Here is a 19104-nt window from a genome sequence, read left to right as displayed (position 1 = left end):
GGGCAGCGCCAGCACCTAAAATTAGCCGGGGAGGTGGGCGCGGGGGGTGCTGCCCCCCCGGTGTGGGTTTGGGGAGAATTTGTGCGGTTTTCTCGGTCAGCGCCTCCGCGCACCCCTCGGCCGCGGGGGCTGCGCCCTGCGCTCGCCCCTTGTTTTGGGGGAAAATCCCCCCCGAAGGATTAAATTGCAAAACTGCTGAATTGGCTGGTGCGGGGGGGTTGTGCCGCTTTGGGGAGCAAAACCGCGCCCGCGCTGCGCTAACGCGGTCTTTGCGCGGAACGCGGCGGGGGCTGCGCGCTTCATAGCGCCCCCGCCCCGCGGGTTGGGGGCGTGGCGTCGGCGGTCCCCGCCCCCTTTGCTGCGCGCCGGCGCGGCTGCCATTGGCTGTGCGGGCGGTGACGTGCGCGGGCTGCGGTTGTTCCGCGGAGCGGCGCCGCGGCTCCGTTTGCGTCGCTTTAAAGGGGCCGCGCCCGCGGCAGCCCCGGTAGCGGTGCCGGCCTCGCCGCACCGGACCGCGCACCCGCGGAGCCCCGCTCCCCAGCCGTCGGTGCCCGGCTCCTTCCACGGCCAAGACGCCGGGCTGGCAGCGCACCCACCGGCACCGGGGCCAGCCGGGCGCTGCCGGGAGATTCCGACCCGGTAAGGGGGCTCCGGGGGCTGATCAGGCGTGAGTCCGCACCGGAGCGGCCGGTGCCGGGACCGAGACGTGCCGACCGGGCAGGAGGCTCCGCGGACCGGGTGTCGGCACCGGCAGATGCTGATCGCTGCGGCTGGTGCCGGTACCGGGAGGTGCCCGCTGGGTGGGGGTCCCCGCTGGCGGGGGCCGGCACCGAGAAGTGCCGATCCGGTGGGACCCTGCGGGGACCGGGGTGGCTGGTGCCGGTGCTGGAGCGTCCCCCACCTGGTTGGACTCTCGGAGGACTGGGGCGGCTGCTGCCCGTACCGGGAGGTGCCGACCGGGCAGGATCCTGCAGGGATCGTGCATGAGTCAGCCCTGTTTGGGCTGGCACCGGTACCGGGATAGGGCTGCGGTACCGGGATAGGGCTCCGGTACCGGCGTAGGGCACCGGTACCGGGAGCAGGCACCGGTATAGGGAGTGGGTACCGGGAGCAGGCACTGGTCAGCACAGAGCACTGATACTGGGAGCGGGCACCGGCCCTGCTCACCAGGCAGTGGGCTGGGACGAACCGGTACCGGAGTGGGAACAGCAGCTGCCGCCAGTCCCGGCCCGTCTGTCCGCAGGGAGCTGGCACCGGGCTGGCACCGAGAGGCCACAGGATGCGTGTGCCCGGCGGTGGGTTCATCCCCGCAGCGTGGGATGCGGCAACTGGGATCCACTTTTGGGCACCCACAACCCAGCTGCTAACCCAGCACCCACTGCCTGCCCAGCTGCAGCGTTTTGGGGCCAAAACCACCTGGTTCAGGGTGGGGGGGTTGAGAATTTTTTTTGTTGCAGAGCAGAGAGCTCTGGCCCTGACGGCCGCAGCTTGGCCGCGGTAACGCCGCGGCTTCCTGGCAGGCAGCAGGAAAAGTAAACACCATAAAAAAAAAAAAAAAAATGGAACATCCCCATAACCTGAGGTGACCCCATGCCGTGCCGGCTGGGAGCGTGAGCCCCAGGAGGATGTTCCCGTTCCCTGTTCCTGTTCCCGTTCGCCCCTGCCCGGGGCATTTGGGACAAAGTGGGACCTACGAAGTACGAAGGGCGAGGTGGCACAGGGATGTGCGGCGGGGGTCCCGGCTGGCTGAGACACCCCCGTGAGCTCTGCTGTCTGGGTGATTTGTTATTAATTTATGCATTTGCTTCTGCTTCGGGAGCTGTGTGGACAGCCGGGGATGGTAGCGGGTTGGGTTTTATTCCAGGAATGGTGAAATTGTCCCGTGATCCCGATGACGTGCCTGGTGGTGCCGGAGAGGAGGGTTTCCCCTCCTTTGCTTTTGGGGCAGCAGGACTCTGTCCTCTTGTTCTGCCCGTCAAAAGGGTGGGCAAACAAGTTTGCCAAAGGTCAGGGGTTGGGCTTTGAGTTAAAATTAAATAAACCCAAACATGTTGTACACACCAGAAACATCAAATGTTTTTGTTTAAGGTTAAAAATGTTCAAACTGGGTGAGAGCGGAGTACAGTGGGGGGTTAAAACCAGCCCAGGGACTGTGCCTGCAGTTGGGAAGTGCCCTGTGCCCCCTCGCTTTCAGTGTGTCCTGGCTCTGGGACCAGGTGCTGATCCCTGTCCAGGCTCTCCCGGGTGCGATGGGGGCTCGTGTTGGGCCTGATCCTGTGCCTGGTGCAGGATTAAGCCCGAAGTCACAGCAGTGCAGAGGTCTGCCAGGATGCACAGCAAGAGCTGATCTGTGGAGGTAACGAGGGCAGCAAATATTGCTGGGCTTCAGCCTTTCCTCCCTGGGCATCTCTGGAGCAGGAGGATCCCAGGGATGGCTGGAGGTATTGCCAGAGGGGAGGAAAACATTGAGATTTTGGGGATAAACCACCCTGCGAAATTGCTCTTGTGGTGAGCCCAGCTGCTCACCAATTTAAGCAGGCATATTTTGACCCTCATCCCGAATTCCGTTTGTTTCTTTATGTTTAACACGATTAATGAGCAAATATCTGTTTTTATTTTCTGTTTCAACATTCAGGCTTTACATAATGTTAGGAAGTGCGGCCGCTTTTCTTTTATTTTGGAGGGAGTCCCTTTTTTGCAGAAGGTGGACGGACACGCTCCGGGGAGGCAGCTGCCGGGTGAGTCATCTCCGTGCAGAAATAGCTCCGCTGGGAGCAGCGACACGGTCCTGCAGGGATTTCACTTCTCCCTACCCCGGATGGGGCTGCTGCTCCATCCCACGCTCCTAGCAGTGTGCCCACGGGCGCTGCCGGCTCCTGGCTGGATTTAGCGGGATAATTGAGGGCTGGGAGGTTTGCTAAATATTTTTTTCTCATCTCTGCTCCCCTCCTGCACAGGGCAGAGTCAGGGCTGCTGCCAGACCCCACGGCTCAACCTGCTTGTCTTTAGAGGATGAGCACTGGTTTACTGGCTCACCCCTAACGCCGGTATCTGCCTTTTCTGTGTCATAAGGGGAGAACAGCACATGCAGGAAGGATGCAGTTTGTCCGACAGCCCCCAGAAGCCATGAGATTCCCATCCTGAACCTTTACTGGCTAAATAACACTGGCTTAGATTTTAATTCCTCCTTTGCATAAAGCAGTGCACATTTTGATACTATTAAGAGCTGCGTTGGGGATGGTTGAGAGCAGAAAGCGGCTCTTGCAGAAGCATGACAGGGATGCTCCGATCTTCCACCGGTAGATGGGGGCAGCAATTGTCCAAGCTGACTTCACGGATTATAGTTTTCCATAGAAATCCCATAGAAAGGGCCCAGTGGCCTCTATCCTCCCCCAAGACCCATGAAGGGGCAGCTGCATCTGGGGGAGCCTCTGTGCAACAGCGGTGGCAGTGCCGGTGACACTGGGACAAGGAGCTTGGTAGAGCAACTGATTTTTGTTTTCCAGCTCTTGGATTTATCCCTGCTGGGGCTGTCAGTGCCCACGAACAGCAAAGTGATGCCGGGGAGATGGGGAGAGGAGGCAAGAGCTGCAGGGAGCTCTGCCGAGGATAAATTAGCATGAGGTTGAGGTGAACAATGCTGCTTCTGACTTCATGCTGGTCAGCTCTTGGAGGAGAGCTGGAGTAAGCCAAAAGAGACCAGACTGGCTCTCCCCCAGCTCATAGGTCAGGGTTTTATGTACATAACAAAATGTTAATTCAGATGGTGGCTACATGGAAGGTGGTCAGCTGAAAAGTGCTGAAGGGACTAGAGACTGTATGAGGTAGCTGTTAGGTCTGTGCCTGACCTCATCTGCCCAGATTCCGAGATGTCTGCTGTTAGCCTTTCCTGGTTTGCAAAATGCAAAACCCTTGGGCCCAGAAGAGGGTTTTTTGGAGCAAGTTACCTCCCCTCTCCACATTGTCCCTTAAGCTGCCCATAACAGCATCCACAGCATTAACCAGCCAGTCCAGGGCTCTTGCCCTGTGCCACGGCATTGGTACCACAAAGTCTCCGTAAGGCTTAGACCCAAATTATTTTCTCACTGCTGGCAGCTGAATATCATGAGAAAAATTACAATTATTCTTTCTTTAGTTTAATCTTTTTTTTCTGTTTCTCTGGGTTTGGACCTGAAAATCATGGTGGCTAATCCCACTGCCAGGCTGGCTGTAGCATTATTTGGCTTCAAATGATGTCTCTCAATAAACTTCAGCTTTTAATGGGTGCTTCTGCAAAGAAATAACTAGTATTTGGTTGAAAGGTTTCACAAAAAGTCGCTTTTACAAGATTTCAACCCAGGGTTTAATTTTGAGTGCCCGCTTCTTTTTGCAGTGTGCCACCTCTGAGGTGCAGTTGTGGTTTATTATTTTAGCAGAGTCATGAATCGCATTTGTGCTCAAAATAGTTCGATGCTGGGCTTCAATCCAGGCAAATCCCCCACAAATCACCTTCAGCTGAAAAACTCTTCCTGTAGCCATGCTGATGACAAAAAAAAAAAAAAAATCATTTAAAATCTCCTGACCCCAGCTAAGCTAAGCTACTGGTGACCAGTTAAAATTTCCGGTGTCCCAGTATGTTATTCCTCCGGCTAACCATCTGCCTGGGTTTGGCCACGAGGCTGTTTTTTGGAGGTTGCCCATCGTTCTGTTCTGTCGCCATGGACCACAAGAGGTCGGCAAAATTCGGGAGACGTATCCTGGGCTCTGCCTTCGCTGCGGGGCAGCAGCCTGGCACATCCTCGCCAGAGCTGCCTGGGCACCCGGTTTCATTCCAGGATAATTACTCCATTAGAATAAACACCCCAAACTAATTATACTGGAAGAAAATCAGGGCAATTTTGGAACAGGGCATGTGTTGCTGGGGTTTATTGCCGAGCCGTTCTGCTGGCTGCTTTCACATAGGGCAAAGCCCAAGTGCTTGGGAGAATTAGGAGGGATCAGAAGCATTAAACGGGCTCTGCCCGCTCACCCCGCTCTCCGGGGACTCCTTTAATTCCTCCATTCCTGGTACAAAAGGTCCTGAGCTTGGGAGTTGGCTGCAGGACATAGAGCCGGCCGTGCTGTGCTGGTGGGTGCCGTGCCCGAAGGTGGCAGGGGGGAAAAGCCAAGGCATTAACCAAACCCCCCCTTCTCTGTGGTTTGCAGGCAGGAGAGCCGCCCAGCGAGCCCTGAGCCCTGCGCCCTGAGCCCTGCCTTCAGCAACACGCTGCCCGCAGAGTGATGGTCTTACAATGAAAAGGTGCTGTGAGGGCGTTGGGCTGCCATGCCTGTTTAAGGTCAGTGCCATTCTCACCCCTCTTGTCCTCTGTGAGCGGGGTTGTCCCCCCTCTTCCCAGGGGCCGGGAGCAGGACTCGGGTCCCCATCCTGCGGAGCCCTGGCCGCGGGCAGCACGGCAGCAGCCAGGCGGTGAGCAGGTGCTGCTGGGGCTGCGGTGGCTGTAGCTGAGGGAGGCTGGGCTGGGGCCCGCGGCTCAGCACCCTGCTGGCACAGTGGGTTTGCTTTGGTTTTAGAGCAGGGCAGGAGGCAGCTCTGAGCTGTCCTGGGCTTCCCCAGAGCCTGCAGAGCCTGACCAGGGGGAAACTGCGTCTGAATGACGGAGCAAAAAATCAACCTGCAAAATCTTTTCCTCTGTCAGGCAAAGCCAGACTTGTCCCAGCAGCAAGAGGGGTCTTCAGGGGCACAAACCCCTTTTCAGGGGTGGGACGGGAGCAGAGTAAACCCCCACCAGGGACCCTCCCTGCACAAAACACCCCAAGGCACGTACTGTCTCCATGTCCCTTGGGAGGACGTGTGGCGGTCGCTCGGCACAGTGACCGCCTTGACTGCAGGAACGGGATTAGTGGTGACAAAATGATCTCTTTATAGGCAGGATAAATGCCTTAGGGCCGGGGCCGAGGTATGGCAGCAGGGGATTAGCCCCCCTCCCCCGCCAAGCCCTGCTAGGCTAATAATCTGCCTGGGGGTCAGGTAGCCTCTTGCTGCTGTGGGTGCCACCGTCACTGTGCCCAAGGCCAAAGCAAAGTGCCTCGAACTAACGGCTGGGTGTGATCCTTCCACCTCGCAGGGTGTTGGTATGGCCAGCCCCCGGCCTCCTAAATACCTCCTCGTCTTTGATTTTGATGAGACCATCATCAATGAGAACAGCGATGACTCCATCGTGCGGGCGGCGCCAGGGCAGGCGCTTCCAGAGCACATCCGACAGACCTTCCGCGAGGGCTTCTACAACGAGTACATGCAGCGCGTCCTGGCATACATGGGGGACCAGGGGGTCAAGATGGGGGACTTCAAGACTGTCTACGAGAACATCCCCCTGTCCCCCGGCATGCCGGACCTCTTCCAGTTCCTCTCCAAGAACCACGAGCTCTTTGAAATCATCCTCATCTCTGATGCCAACATGTTCGGCATCGAATGCAATCTGAGGGCAGCCGGTTTCTACTCCCTCTTCCGCAAGATCTTCAGCAATCCATCCAGCTTTGACAAGAGGGGATACCTCACCTTGGGGCCCTACCACAGCCACAAGTGCCTTGACTGCCCGGCCAACATGTGCAAACGCAAAATCCTGACAGAGTACCTGGCAGAGAGAGCCCAGGAGGAGGTGGAGTTCGAGAGGGTCTTGTACGTGGGGGATGGTGCCAATGACTTCTGCCCTTCCGTGACTCTGACTTCAGCTGACGTGGCTTTCCCGCGCAAGGGCTACCCCATGCACCGGATGACCCAGGAGATGGAGAAGAAGCAGCCTGGAGCCTTCCAGGCCACTGTCATCCCCTGGGAGTCAGCTGCAGAGGTCACCCGCTATCTCCAGGAGGTCCTCAAGAAGAAGTGTTGAGGATGGCTCAGAAGAGACTTGCGTACTATAAGCAGTGGGGAAAGGAGAAGCCAGGGGGTACCCCACACTCATCAGTACTACTCGCTTAGCCCCCGCTCCTGGGCTGCTTTCCTGCCTCTCCTCTCCACGCTCCTTTCTCCCCGGTGATTAAAGCACTTTGTCTCTGTCCCCCTCCTCCTGCCCCTGCCATGGTGAGATGAAGCCTTTCTCTATGCAGCTTGGACATCGACTCCAGTGCGGGTGTTTGCCAACACTAATGGTGACTTTTTGTTTGTTTGTTTTTCCCTTTTGACTTCACAAAAGCAATTCCTGAAAGAGCAGAAGCCGGCTCCCTGCGGGCCGGCCCTGCCTTCCTCCTGCCTTCATCCTCCTCGACTGCCCGACCGCTGCCGGCCATGCCGGGGGCTGTGTGCTGTTGCCTTGAACCTGATGCTCAAGCGCTCCTTGCCTCTTCGCGAGGTCACTGGAGGTTTAACCCAGGATATTTGTGCTGCCTGGGCTTCCTGGCTCGCCCTCTGCATCCCACCCGGGCAGGGCAGCTCCCGGCCCAGTTGCTGAGCCTTGTGATAAGAGTTAATTGTCCCTTGAGACTTTATTCTCTGACAAAAACACGACATGAGGAATAGTAAACCTTTTGGAAAGGGGTACATTGGGAAAAAACCTCCTCTGGCCCATCCCCACCTACTTGCCCAGGGCACGGGCACGCTGACTGCATCCTGCGTGGGGAGGACGAGCTGCCCTTGCCTTCCATCCTCTGCATCTGCTTCCAGGGTAGAACATCCCCATGTCCCCAGGGCAGACAGGTTCCTCCTCACCCTGAGCTAGTACCGCTCTCATCTGCTTGTCTTTGCTGGATTGTATGGGCTCCTCTCTTACCCCGGGGGGGGGTGGGGGGGGGCAGCTTCCCTCCTGACCTGGTCTAGAGGTGCTGAACCTCCCCCCGGGAGGTGTGGTGCTGCAGCCCTTCTCCTGGCATCAGGTCCCCAGTGGACAAACTCCCCCGCGTCCCCCTGCCCCACTGCAGTATTAATTGCCCCTTCTAATTGCACTCTGCAGGGGGGACCTACAGTATTCGCTGCTCTCTGGTGTTGGCTTCCCCTGGATTTATCCACAGCCTTACCAGCTCCCGAGGGTGGCTTGTAACTCCTCCAAAGCATAGGAACCCTGACAGCAAACCTGAGCAGTAAGGAAATAACCAAAGCAGCCCTGAGGTGTTCCTCCTCTATTTCATTTCCCGTCGCTTTGTTCTTCCTCCTTCGGACCCTGTTCAACTGTGTGGAACTTAAAGCCATGGAATTAAAAATATACATATATATAGAGAGAGATATATATATTGCAGATACACAAGATGTATCCAGGACATAAACCTGGACGTGAAACAGCTCTCCGAGTTGCACATACATGTTGTTTCTCTTCCTTGGGCTGGTGAAGGTGGTGGGATTGCGTTGGAGTGGGGGCAGCGGAGTGGGGCTGGGCTACAAGCGATGCTCTGCAGGGGCCCCCGTGGGGACCCCTTTGCTGGAGAATCGGGCCCTGGCTCATCCCCATCTGTGTCTCAAGCTGATGGGGACAGCATGCAGCTTCCCTGGGTCCACAGCTGGGTGCTGCTCTCCTCTGCGTCCCTGTGGGCAGTTGGCCCCGTCCCCCATTTCTCTGCTTTGGTCCTGTGGGGCCGGGAGCATCACCAGGATCAGTCCACAGGACCAACGTGCCGCCCGCTGTGTTTCCATCAGCTGAGAGCACTGCAGTGCTAAACCATCCCAGCACCAGCAGGAGCCAGTGCTGCTGTCATGAAAAAAGAAAAGATGGGAGAGGGGCCAGGCAGGAGATGTTCTGGGTGCTGGTAGCTGTCAGGGTGCAGCAGTGCCAGCAGTGGCACCCGGTCTGGCTGCCCATGCAAGGGCTGAGCTGTGCAAAGCCAGAATTGATAGGCGAAGCGCAGCCCCGCGAGCAGGAGCAGGATGCGGCCGATCCAGGAGGGGGGGGGGGTGTGTGTGCAGGGGCCTGCCTGCCCTTGGTGCTCAGATGGGCTCCACGTAATTGCCGGGGAAGAAACCCACTTCCTCACCCATGACGCCCTCGCACCAGCCGTCCGAGTAGCGTCGTGTGACAAAGAGGAGGGCGCCAGGCTGGAAGGAGAGCTCGTTGTCCTTCTGCTGTGCGTAGGGGTAGAGGGCCACCACTGCAAGAGGAGGGAGAGGGGGCCATGGAGCCCAGCAAGGCCACCACAAGGGACAGGCCGCAGCTGGGAAGTGCAGGAGCAGGGGACGTCAGCAGACCATGGCACTGCTCAGCATCCCAGCCCCAGCCGACGCCAGGGCAGAGTTGGGCCCTCAGTGCCGTGAATGTGGGCAGGAGCTCAACCAAAAGCACCATGGCAAAGAGACTGGGGGATCTGGGCATCCACTGTACCTTTCTCCAGGTAGTTCTCCGGAACCCAAGGGGGGTCCTCTGCAGCAAGTGGTGGCAGGGGGGCCAAATCCTCAAAGGCAGGCAAAGCTGGTGGTGGCAGCGTCTCGAGATCATCGGGGGCTGCAAAATCAGTGGGGGACAAAGGGCTCCATGGGGGGCAGAGGCAACATGCAGCCCCCCATATCCCTGCTAACCCCCCAGGATCAGCATCTCTGGACCACCAAGCACTCACCTGGGGGCATGAGGTCTGGTGGGGGCATGTCCATGTCTCCTGGTGGTGGCAGGTCCCCAGGGAGAGGTGGGGGCGGCAGGATGGCAGCCGCAGCCGGTGGGGATGGCCCCAGCAGGGAGGGGAGCGGTGGTGGGACAGGGATGCCTTCACAGGGGGCTGCCGGGGCTCCGCTCGAGCTGGGGGTGGGGGAGCAGCAGTGTCAGAGTGGGAGGACCAGCCTGGGGGGCTGGCCTTGCCCCCTACTCTTTGAATAGACATGTGCCCCATGCCAGGAGGGAGTGGCACTCGCTGTGGTCATCGTGTGGGCAGGAGATGCTGGCATCTGTGTGCCAAGCCTGTGCAAACCCCTTGCCCAGCGCTGAGCCTCATTTGCCCCATCAGGGACCCTCCCCATAAGAGGGTATCTTTGCTCTAGAGACAAGCACCGCCCAGGGTGCAGTCCCACTCCCAAAACCCGTATTTTTAATCAAAATCCCTTTGCAGCAGAACGTCCCCTGAGCAGCAGAATGACAGCGGCTGCCCTGGCGTCTCCTGACCCACCAGGCCCGCCCCCACCCCGAGAAGTGCCGGTACCTGACGGATATCAGCGAGGAAGTGGAGGAGGATGCTGAGAGTTTGCCCTGGGGAACCACGGGTGGCTGGATGGGCTCAGGGACGCGGGTGCTTCTCCTGCGGGAAGAGCAGCCACTGAGCCCCCAGCCTGGCACAGGGATGGCACCCTGATGGCAGCAGCATCAGGCGAGCCCACGCCACGTGTCACCGCTGGGTGACACGGAAAGGCAAAGCCCCCAACCCTGCACCCATCCCCACCCACAGCCTCACCCCAGGGTGCCCACAGCTTGCGCTGTCGACTTGATCCCCTTCCGAGCCAGGGTGCCCGTGCGGGACAGCTGGGTGCTGTGGTCCTGCGGGCACAGGGAGACACGGAGATGTGACGGGCGAGGGCAGCTGCAGCTGCCCCACAAACTCGTTGCACCCCAGATGGCCGTGACACACGCACACCCCCCAGGGAAGCAGCACCCTGAGGTCTCTGCTGGGCCCCCCCGACGGGAGCAGCCGAGCGGAAGGAGCCGCCGGCGCTGCGGTGTGGAGGCGGCCAAGAGGCGCCCGCCACCGTGGGAACCACAGCCCCAGTGCCACCACTTCCCCTCCAGCCCCATGCTGGGAGCTCGCACCTGCTGGGCTGCAGAAACCCCTGCCTGGGCGATTTAGGTGCTGAGTAAGGGACCCTGGGGTGGAAGCGTTGCAGCTCAGCGTCAGCCCCAGCAGCACCAATGGTCTTTGCTGAGTGTTGTTTACCTTTTCTGCACCAGACCACGTCCCCACTCCCCACGCTGGGACCACCGAGCCCCAGTGGGCTGTGGGGCACAGATAGACCCCGCTTTTCCATCAAGGAGCGGTTTGAGCCCACCTGTACAGCCATCAGTGCAACACTGGGGACACTGGGGACCAAGATAGCCCATCCAAGCCCCCTCACCCCTGTGGGACACCCTCCCAGCCCTGGGCTGACCTTTATGCCATGGCCAATGTCATCCAGGATGCTGAAGTTGAGGGGTTTCCTGTAGTAGGGCTCCAGGCAGGGTGGGCTGGGGGGGGGCATAATCTTCTGGTAGGACGGGAACCTCTTGCTGACAGTTAACGAGCCAATCTCCCGGCGAGACACCTTCTCCTTGTGCATGTCAACCCTCTGCGGAGATGACACTGTCCCCACTGTCCCATCCCAGGTTCTCCTCACCTCCTGCTGCCGCCTTCAAGTCCCACCACCCTTCCCAGCCCTGTCTCCCTGCCTGTAAGGGAGGGGCTGCAGGGAAGCATGGGGACTGAGCCTGAATCCTCTGGTCCAACCAAAGCCACCGGGGCAGATCCTGCTCTGCTCCATCACAGCAGGGCGAGTGGTGCCCTTCATGCCACCACAGAGGACCTGGGCCTTCCTAAAGCAGGGGACAGGGCAGTGGCAGGGGGATGCGTCGGCTTCAGCCACCTTGAAGCTGTTTTCCTGCTGCTTCCACCATGACCACAGTGTCCCTTCTCCTCCCGTGGCTGGAAAGGCTCCAGGTGGCTTCCAAATGCCAGGAAGAGGGTGGGTGGCCACACTAGTGTCCCTAAGCTCTGGGAGGACGAGGCCAGGCAAGGGGAAAGTGTGGCAACCAGGCCAACACCCCGAGCCCCAATACTCCATTTTGGCCTCTCTGAGATTTCAGAGGCAGTTCCCAAGGTCCCCTCTCCACTGGGACTTGCAAGTGCCCAGACTGGGAGAACACCCCAGAGACCAGTTTCCCAGCCCCAGATAGAATTGTCTCCCCATGACATGTTGGGTGACCCCCACCACCACCCAAGGAGATGGTCTTGCACTTCCACTGCAAGGTGATGCTACAGGGGGCCAACGGGCTCTTGAAGCTGCAGGGGAGGAGGGCCTTCAGCCCCTTCGAGCTGCCCAAACCCCCCTTCCCAGAACCCAAACCCCAACACACGCCGGTGCCAGTCAGAGGATGGTCCCACCTGGGCCACGCAGCTGACGTCAGCCTCCACCTTCCGCAGCTCGGCCGCCTGCAGGTCCAGCAACCGCAGGAAGGCGGTGGCCAGGCTGCTGACCTGGTAGGTCACACTGGCCAGGGACTGCGTGCTCAGCGCCATCGTCTCCTCCAGCGCCTTCCGCTTGTCACTCGCCTGGAGGGGGAAACCCAGCCGTGGGACCCCATGCGGCCACCACTGCCTCCATCCTCACGTTGGAGTCACACAGGAGCAAAGATGCTTCCTTCTGCTTTCCAAATGCATCAAACTTCCTCCAGCTCCACCGGCAGGACACTTGGGCACCCGGCAGGCAGCAGCATTCACCTCTTCCAGCACCGGGGATTCACCGTGATTCCTCCCCAGGATGCTGCCGTTTTGGCAGGTGCTGGAGCTGAGCCTGCCACCCCAGGGGACAGCTGGCCATGCCACCAGCTGTGCTGGGGATGGTGTCTCAGTTCTCTGAATAACTCAGCGTGTTTCCCCTTCAGCTCCGCTCCAGTGGATGCAACCCCCTGGGCACAGCCTCAGGGTCTGGCTTGAGCCAGCAAGGCCACTGACACATGCTCTGCCGAGCTCACAGGGACCCGTCCCCAGAAAACTGGGCCAGAACAAGCCTTTTCCCTCCTATTTCATCCCCAAAGCTCCTGCCCCACCGCTTCCCTCAGTGGGGGCCAGGCAGGAAGGAGGAGGAGGGACACTGGTGACAGCAGAGCTTCACGCTTGTTCTGCATGTGCAGGCACCTGGCTCACCTCTGCCAGGCCAGGATGTACCTCCGAAAGCCTGGGGACAGCCTGGGATAGCCCAGCCAGGGCTGGTGTCTCTGGTCCCCTCCCAGGGCTTCTCCAGAGGCACCAAACTCCTGGAGGACTCTCATTCATCCCCACTCTGAGAGCTGAGCAGAAAAGCTGCTGTAGAGCAAGAGGGGAAACTGAGGCCCAAGGGAAAAAAAAAAGCCAAGAGCAGCAGCGTGCAGTGCTGGGTAGGAGGCTAACAGGGATGCTCAGGCTCCCAGCTCCCAGGGCACAGCCTTCGCCTTCACCCACCAGCCACCCCTCTGGGACCACCACCTCACCAGGGCTCCCAGCATCACACCCAGCCCCACGGCTGCAGCTCACCCCGCAATGTCCCCAGCTGTCCCCATCCCCCTCACCTGCAAGTAGTTGCTTTCGCAGTAGTCGGCGACCCTGTGGAGGTTGCAGTGGTGGTCGCGCAGGACCTGCCGGCCTGCTGGGATGTCACGCTGCTGCAGCTGCTCCAGCTCCGACATGGTGCTGGGCTCAGCTCCCACTTCCTCCCCAGCCGCCTCGGCGCTGGGTTTTGAAGCTCGTGGCGGTGCTGACGCAGGGACTGTGGGCGCCGCAGTGTCCCCGATCCCCCAAGGGACACCCCGTAACTGTGGGGCCCGCCCCGGCCACCTTCACATCACTGACCTCCGGAGAGCTGGGTGCAGCCAGGAAAAATGGGGGGGGGGGGGGGGGGGGGGCAGCGGGGAGGCAGCCAGTGTAGCCCCAGCCCCACGAGGGTTGTGTTGGGGGGCAACCCCAGCTGCAGCTGGTGGCCACCCCACCAGGCAGGGGGTGAGAGCGGCTGTGGCAGTGAAGGATGTGAGTCATGGAGGAGCCAGCAGTGCAGGGGAGGGGGGGCAAGCAAGCAGAAAAGATCCTGACCCCCATCTCTGCCACCGGTGGCCGTCCTCCACGAGCTGCCATCACCATCCCGGTGTGTGAGGGGCTGAGCCGGGCTTGGGCACACCCAGGGAGGGCGATTCCCTTCCCTTCCCCTTTATCAGCCATCAGGAAGGGATGCAGCCAAGGGCAGACTGCCAGGCCCTCCTCCCTGGAAAAGCCCCACGCACCCCACATCCCCCACGCAGCATCACCCCAGTCACCCAGACCTCGCGCAGCTCTGGGTACAGAGGGGTGGGACAAGTGACCCCCCGTCCTTCCCTCGCCCAGGACAGCACGCTCCCCTCCATGCTTTGCTAAAACAACCTTTCACGTCCCCACGGGTGAGGCTGAGGTTGCGCAGAGGGCAGGAAATTTTCACTTGGAAATCCCCCTCCACCCTCTTCTCCTCCTCCCACAGGTTCTTCCCTGGGGCCTCCCAGGCTCTCTCCTCAGCCCCAGTGACTGCACCGGCCAGACAGGAGCAAAACCCACGTTAGGGCTTGGCCCTTCCTGAGCCCGTGGCCCCACCAGCGCAAGGACGAGGGAAATGATGAACTTCCTCCAGCACTAGCCCAGACTCCTCACATGCCAAAGGACCAAGAGCTGCCTGAGCCGTTCCTGACACCCAACCAACGCAGCTGCACCAGCCCTCAGAGGCCCCCCACCCCAGGTCCCCCCACATCCCCTCCCAAACTGTGAAAGCAGCTCCGATTCCCAGAGGGGCCAGTCCCCCTGACCCAGCCACGGCAGCACCCAGCCACCCCCACAGGCTCAGACACCCATGGCAGGGGCTCAAGGACTTCCTGGGCTTCCCACCATCCCACCCTACCCTTCCTCCCCCATCCTCACCCTCCCCACAGCCCCACCACCAATTACCCTGGGCTTTGAGGTTAATGCCCAACACCTGACCAGCTTATTCTCCTGAGTCTATTATCAGCTTAAGGACCAAAGACATCTGCTCCCTGCTACTCTCCCAGAGAGCTGAAGGAGTCTTCAAGCCTGGAGCAAGAGAGCAAGGGCTCGTTGACAGCATCGCCCCTCTGATGGATCTCTGAACGTCTGCACCGCTCACAAGGGCTACCCCTTGTCACCAGAGGTAAGTGGTCTTGCTCCTTCCCGGTACAAATGGCATTGCAGTGCCCACCCAGTTCGGGAGCCACCCTCTCAGTGGGTAGCACGACTGTGCCACGGCTTTGGGTCCCTCACGCTCTGCCCCAAAGGTATCGATGGGGAGAGGAGCAATGGGCACACGTGCCACACGAGCAGCTGCCAAAAACCAGCGGGGTCTAGGACGCACAAGCTTGACACCTTCAAGAGCAGGGGCAAGGTATATTTCAGCTTAATCATTTTTTTATTATTATTTAAAAGATTGTGGCCAGCTTTTCAATGCAAGTTTTAACATGGGAACAGACCTCAGCAGTGCAGGCCAGCGATGTGGGAATCTCACATAACGCTTAGATGAGCTTTCATGAAAAAGAGAATTTGGCTTTTCCAACCCACATAGCCCCAAAACCTTTCAGTCACAGCAAACAATGCCTCTGCATGCAAACAGGCGAGTTTACAGCAATGAAGGAGGCACAATCCATGTTATCACTTACCTGGGGGGAAAAGGCGCAAGGAGGGGTGAGAAGAAAAAACTCCTAGTATTTAGTTCCTTAGAAAACCTGCAAAGATGCTCTTGCCCAGGCACAGGACAGCAGAGAGGTCTAGTTTGCAGAATGTGACCATCCAGGTTCTCCTACGATGTGCTGCCCTGACAGCCCCGAGGCAGCAGCTTTTCTCTGGGCTCAACTGGCCCCACTCAGCTAACTGGCCAGCTCATGTCCTGGGGTAACAGCTTCTGTGGTAGCAAAAAGCTATTTAAAAACCACGCTGGATCCTCCTCCGCTGCTTTAACTGCATCTGTCGCTCAATGTGCCTGCTGAGAACAAGCAAATGAAAATCCGGTTACAGCAGGTGTTACAAGCAAGGTTTTGAAAGGTGCCTCATGCTTCAGTTTTCTTTTAGCATCAGCCTATCTCTCACCATGGGCATAGCTGGGACATTAGTGGCGTCTCCAGTATTATTAGGGCTGAAGCAAAAGTCCTAATGTGCCTTAAGACAAGCCCTGCTACACACTAATAACTAGCCATTTCCCCGTGGTTACAGGGCAAAATGGCTCAGGACATGACAGAGAAGGAGCTGCTGAAGATGGAGCTGGATCAGCTGAAGAAGGAGGTGAAGAACGAGAGGCAAATGGTGAGTCTTCCACCCAAAATGCAAAGGTTCCCTGGGGTAACTTTCTGACCTGATCATCCTGCAAAGGAAAAGAACCACAATCCCTGAAATTAAACCTCAAATACAGACATGAGTGTGCATCTGCACCATTCCCCTCGGGCTTAGCCCCATGTCCCAGAGCCCAGGGGCTGTGGCTCTGCACCCAGTGAGGTGCCCACAGCACCCTGGGGATGCTCTTGGGGACACCCCATGCTGGATGGAATGTTCATGGCCACAGTTCCCCTCTCCCAGCTGCACAAAGGGGTTTGTAGGCAGCTGAAGAGGGGGAGCACAGCGCTGCAGCGAGGATTTGATCCCGTAACCCACACAGAGTGTCTTCTTCCTTGGCAGATCTCCAAGACAGGCAAAGAACTCAAGGAATACATTGAGTCCATGGCAGGTGAGGATCCACTGCTGAAGGGAGTCCCTGAGGACAAGAACCCCTTTAAGGAGAAGGGTGGCTGTACGATAAGCTGACCCCCACTGCTATCACCGCTGGGCACAGGAATGTTCCTGTGTGCAAGCCAAGACTGTCAGAAACCTGCTTTCCCTGTAGTCTGACCTCAGCACTGGGGAGTCCAGAACCAAAGCACAGCACATCTAAAGGATGGCAAAAAGAAGAAGGGGAAAAAAAAATATATATTATCCCACTGCCACCAAAGATGAGGTTCAGCAGCCAGCGCAGTGTGCTTTTGTGCTCTCACAGCTGATCTACATTTTGTTTCCTGCAAGCAAAACTTCTGCATTTTTAGCAGACAGCAGCAAACTGGGCTTTAATGAAACCGCAGACCTGCATCTGTCTCAGGCTTCTCCAAGCAGCACAGCCCCAAACCCCCAGTCACTGCAGAAGAGCCTCGCAACAGGACCCTGCTCAAGCCGGTTCCTCTCAGTGCCTCAGTTTTCCCATCTGGCACAGGAGGGCAACACCCACCCACCCTGCTGCTTTGAGGCTTCCAGGGATCTGAAGCTTTATTTTTATTCCTATGCATCCCCGCAGCCAGTGACCACCACTGCCCAACACTCCTACAGCCCACGGCTTCCACCCACCATGCACCTTGCATCAAGAGCCAGCAGATAGCCACAGCATGGCTGGGTGGGCTTCAGCCAACACAGGGTATGGCATGGGAAGGAGCGAGGCCCCAGGCAGTTTGTTCAAACCCTTCCTCCACCTCTCAGTCTCACTTCCTCCTCTGGAAAACCCCTGGCAGCCATGGGAAAGCAAGCCCAGGGCTGTCAGGTCCTGCCAGTGACCGAGGTGGCTCCAAGCCCTGCCTCTGCTTCACCATCAGCTCCTTTCTGCTGCTGCAACCGGGCCCCATACAGGCAGAAGGGCTGTAAAGTCTCATCCCACCATGTCCCATCAGGGACGGGAATGACTTGGAACAAGCAGTCTGGGGGACAGCAGCTCCTTGGAGCAAGACAGGACTCTCCAGGCCCTAACCCAGCAATGTCAGGCCATGATGCTCCTGCTCCCAAGGGCAGTTTGTATCTAGCACAAATTTCATCCCCTGCTTGATAGAAAAAAAACTTATCAGCTCTGGCACAACCAGCTTCCAGGCTCAGATACTTTGGGGCAGGTTTATGGGGTTTGCTGTCTGGTGCTTTTTTGGGGGTGTTTAGGTCATTTTGTTCTTCCTTTTTAAATCAGTTACAGCTACATGTTACCTTTGGGAAACACCCTCCAAGACTTCCCCAATCAACCCCAAACAGAAGCAGCAGCTCTTTTTATTTCTCAGGGTCCCTCAGGTCCCATCCCTGCCACAGGCTGTCCCCACTCAACTTCTGCTTCACGCTAGCCCACCTCTACATCGTGGCAGCCCTCAAGGCCACCGTGAAACACTCCCCCAAGGCCCAGCCAGCCTCTGCGTGGATGTTACACGCATCCCGTGGCAGATTTAGCCACAGTGAAGACAATGGCTGCAAACTCGAGGCAGGAACAAACCTCTTCCAGCCAGTTTGTGGGATGAGGCGGTGGCGCAGCCGGTACCTGCTGCCTCCTGGGAAGGCCATGGGTCTACGATGCTGCCAGTGGCTGCTGCCAGGGCTCTGGGGCTGCACGGAGATGTGCCTGGGACTAGTCTAAATGCTGTGCGTGCAGGGGAATTGTTACCAACCCCACTCGGAGCAGTGTTCTCCTGTCTGCTGGGCCACCGCTGGTCTCACCGACGGGCCGGCCCCACTCAGCACGGTGTCCGTGGGGCAGGGGGGGTCCCTCAGCCCCACAGGTGCCCAAAGATGGGTGCTCCCTGGCAGAGGACAGACAGAAGGACGAGGCTTCTCCTCATGCAGGTGGTCCCCGCTGCTCCCCTGCAACCTGTACCTCCACTCCACGTACCTTCCTAGCCCGAAGAGACAAAAATAAAGATGGTTTTGCTCTTTCTCGCAGATGCTAAATAAACCTCTCAGCTCAACCACGGCTTCCGTCTTTCTTGCGGCTGAGGGGCAGGGCGGGTGGCCCTGAGGCGAGTGGCCGTGGCAGGACTCAGCCCCGGGGCCTGGGCTGCCCCTAATCCCGGGCGATAACCCGGTCGCGAGCGGGTTTCCTGCGCTCGGCGGGGATTGACCCGTTAATCGACGTTAAACGGCTGGAAACCTGCGTCAGAGCCGGCTAAGCCGCTGCTGAAGGGATTCGGGACGCTGCTGGCCCAACAGCGGCTTAAAGCCAGGGCCGGGCCCTTGCGGCTGCTTCCCCGAAGCCCCCGCGCCTCGCACCGCCCACCCGCGACCGCGAACCCACCGTACCGAGGCCAAGGGCTCCCCTATCAGGCGGTGTCGCCTCACAATAACGCGGAGGGAGGCGGAGCGCAGCGCGCCCCCAGCCAATAGCAGCGCTCGGCGGGCAGAGTGTCAGCCCGGAAGCCCAATCAGCGCAGGCACAGAGCCCGCCGTGGTTTGCCCGCCCTGCCTGCGCATGCGCAGTGACGACCCGGCGCCCCCGCACAAAATGGAGCCCGGCGGGCGCCAGGAGGGCTCGGGGCCGGGGGGGAACACACACCCCTGGCGCTCCCCCCATCCTCCTCTAACGGCGATTGGCGGCCGCTCCCCGCCGCGTTCCCGGAGCCATGGCGGAGGAGCAAAAAGGGCAGGAGGTCCCACCGAGATTTGAACTCGGATCGCTGGATTCAAAGTCCAGAGTGCTAACCATTACACCATGGGACC

General features: G+C 59.0%; 3 protein-coding genes and 1 non-coding gene across 5 annotated transcripts; 2 read left to right on the top strand and 2 right to left on the bottom strand.

The window, feature by feature from the left end:
- The first annotated feature begins 411 nt into the window (after nucleotides 1-411).
- PHOSPHO1 (phosphoethanolamine/phosphocholine phosphatase 1) lies at nucleotides 412-8179 on the top strand. Of its 2 annotated transcripts, none has more exons than XM_040617446.1 (4): nucleotides 412-639; nucleotides 2636-2738; nucleotides 5185-5315; nucleotides 6105-8179. In XM_040617446.1, exons 3-4 carry the CDS (start codon nucleotides 5271-5273, stop codon nucleotides 6864-6866), a joined length of 807 nt encoding a protein of 268 aa, XP_040473380.1. In that variant the 5' UTR covers nucleotides 412-639; nucleotides 2636-2738; nucleotides 5185-5270; the 3' UTR covers nucleotides 6867-8179. The 2 variants fall into 2 exon arrangements, with proteins under 2 accessions (XP_040473380.1, XP_040473381.1); XM_040617447.1 differs by lacking the exon at nucleotides 412-639 and adding an exon at nucleotides 676-2356.
- A 5-nt stretch (nucleotides 8180-8184) lies between these two features.
- ABI3 (ABI family member 3) lies at nucleotides 8185-13867 on the bottom strand. Its single transcript, XM_040617445.1, has 8 exons — nucleotides 13173-13867; nucleotides 12010-12177; nucleotides 11021-11197; nucleotides 10333-10415; nucleotides 10084-10179; nucleotides 9511-9686; nucleotides 9279-9398; nucleotides 8185-9048 (listed from the first exon to the last, which is right to left on the bottom strand). The coding sequence occupies exons 1-8, from the start codon at nucleotides 13287-13289 to the stop codon at nucleotides 8888-8890; spliced, it is 1098 nt and encodes a 365-aa protein (XP_040473379.1). The 5' UTR covers nucleotides 13290-13867; the 3' UTR covers nucleotides 8185-8887.
- Nucleotides 13868-14648: 781 nt separating this feature from the next.
- On the top strand, nucleotides 14649-16571 carry GNGT2 (G protein subunit gamma transducin 2). Its single transcript, XM_040617661.1, has 3 exons — nucleotides 14649-14785; nucleotides 15838-15927; nucleotides 16297-16571. Exons 2-3 carry the CDS (start codon nucleotides 15844-15846, stop codon nucleotides 16420-16422), a joined length of 210 nt encoding a protein of 69 aa, XP_040473595.1. The 5' UTR covers nucleotides 14649-14785; nucleotides 15838-15843; the 3' UTR covers nucleotides 16423-16571.
- Nucleotides 16572-19032: 2461 nt separating this feature from the next.
- TRNAQ-UUG lies at nucleotides 19033-19104 on the bottom strand. Its single transcript has one exon. It is a non-coding gene; the product is annotated as a tRNA-Gln (tRNA).

The sequence above is a fragment of the Falco naumanni genome, chromosome 18, assembly GCF_017639655.2.
Source record: "Falco naumanni isolate bFalNau1 chromosome 18, bFalNau1.pat, whole genome shotgun sequence".
Lineage (NCBI taxonomy): Eukaryota > Metazoa > Chordata > Aves > Falconiformes > Falconidae > Falco > Falco naumanni.
The sequence above is the reverse complement of the archived record's forward strand: the minus strand, read 5'-3'. Positions and strand labels throughout refer to the sequence as shown.

What these genes read in the sequence shown, in the direction of transcription:
- PHOSPHO1 (XM_040617446.1), top strand. Translation starts at nt 5,271, where the DNA reads ATGAAAAGGTGCTGTGAGGGCGTTGGGCTGCCATGCCTGTTTAAG. An exon ending in GGCTGCCATGCCTGTTTAAG is followed by an intron (nt 5,316 to 6,104) that starts GTCAGTGCCATT and finishes TCCACCTCGCAG; the next exon opens with GGTGTTGGTATGGCCAGCCC.
- ABI3 (XM_040617445.1), bottom strand. Translation starts at nt 13,289, where the DNA reads ATGTCGGAGCTGGAGCAGCTGCAGCAGCGTGACATCCCAGCAGGCCGG. An exon ending in ACGTCAGCTGCGTGGCCCAG is followed by an intron (nt 11,198 to 12,009) that starts GTGGGACCATCC and finishes TCATCTCCGCAG; the next exon opens with AGGGTTGACATGCACAAGGA. An exon ending in ACCAGACCTCATGCCCCCAG is followed by an intron (nt 9,399 to 9,510) that starts GTGAGTGCTTGG and finishes CTGATTTTGCAG; the next exon opens with CCCCCGATGATCTCGAGACG.
- GNGT2 (XM_040617661.1), top strand. Translation starts at nt 15,844, where the DNA reads ATGGCTCAGGACATGACAGAGAAGGAGCTGCTGAAGATGGAGCTGGAT. An exon ending in TGAAGAACGAGAGGCAAATG is followed by an intron (nt 15,928 to 16,296) that starts GTGAGTCTTCCA and finishes CTTCCTTGGCAG; the next exon opens with ATCTCCAAGACAGGCAAAGA.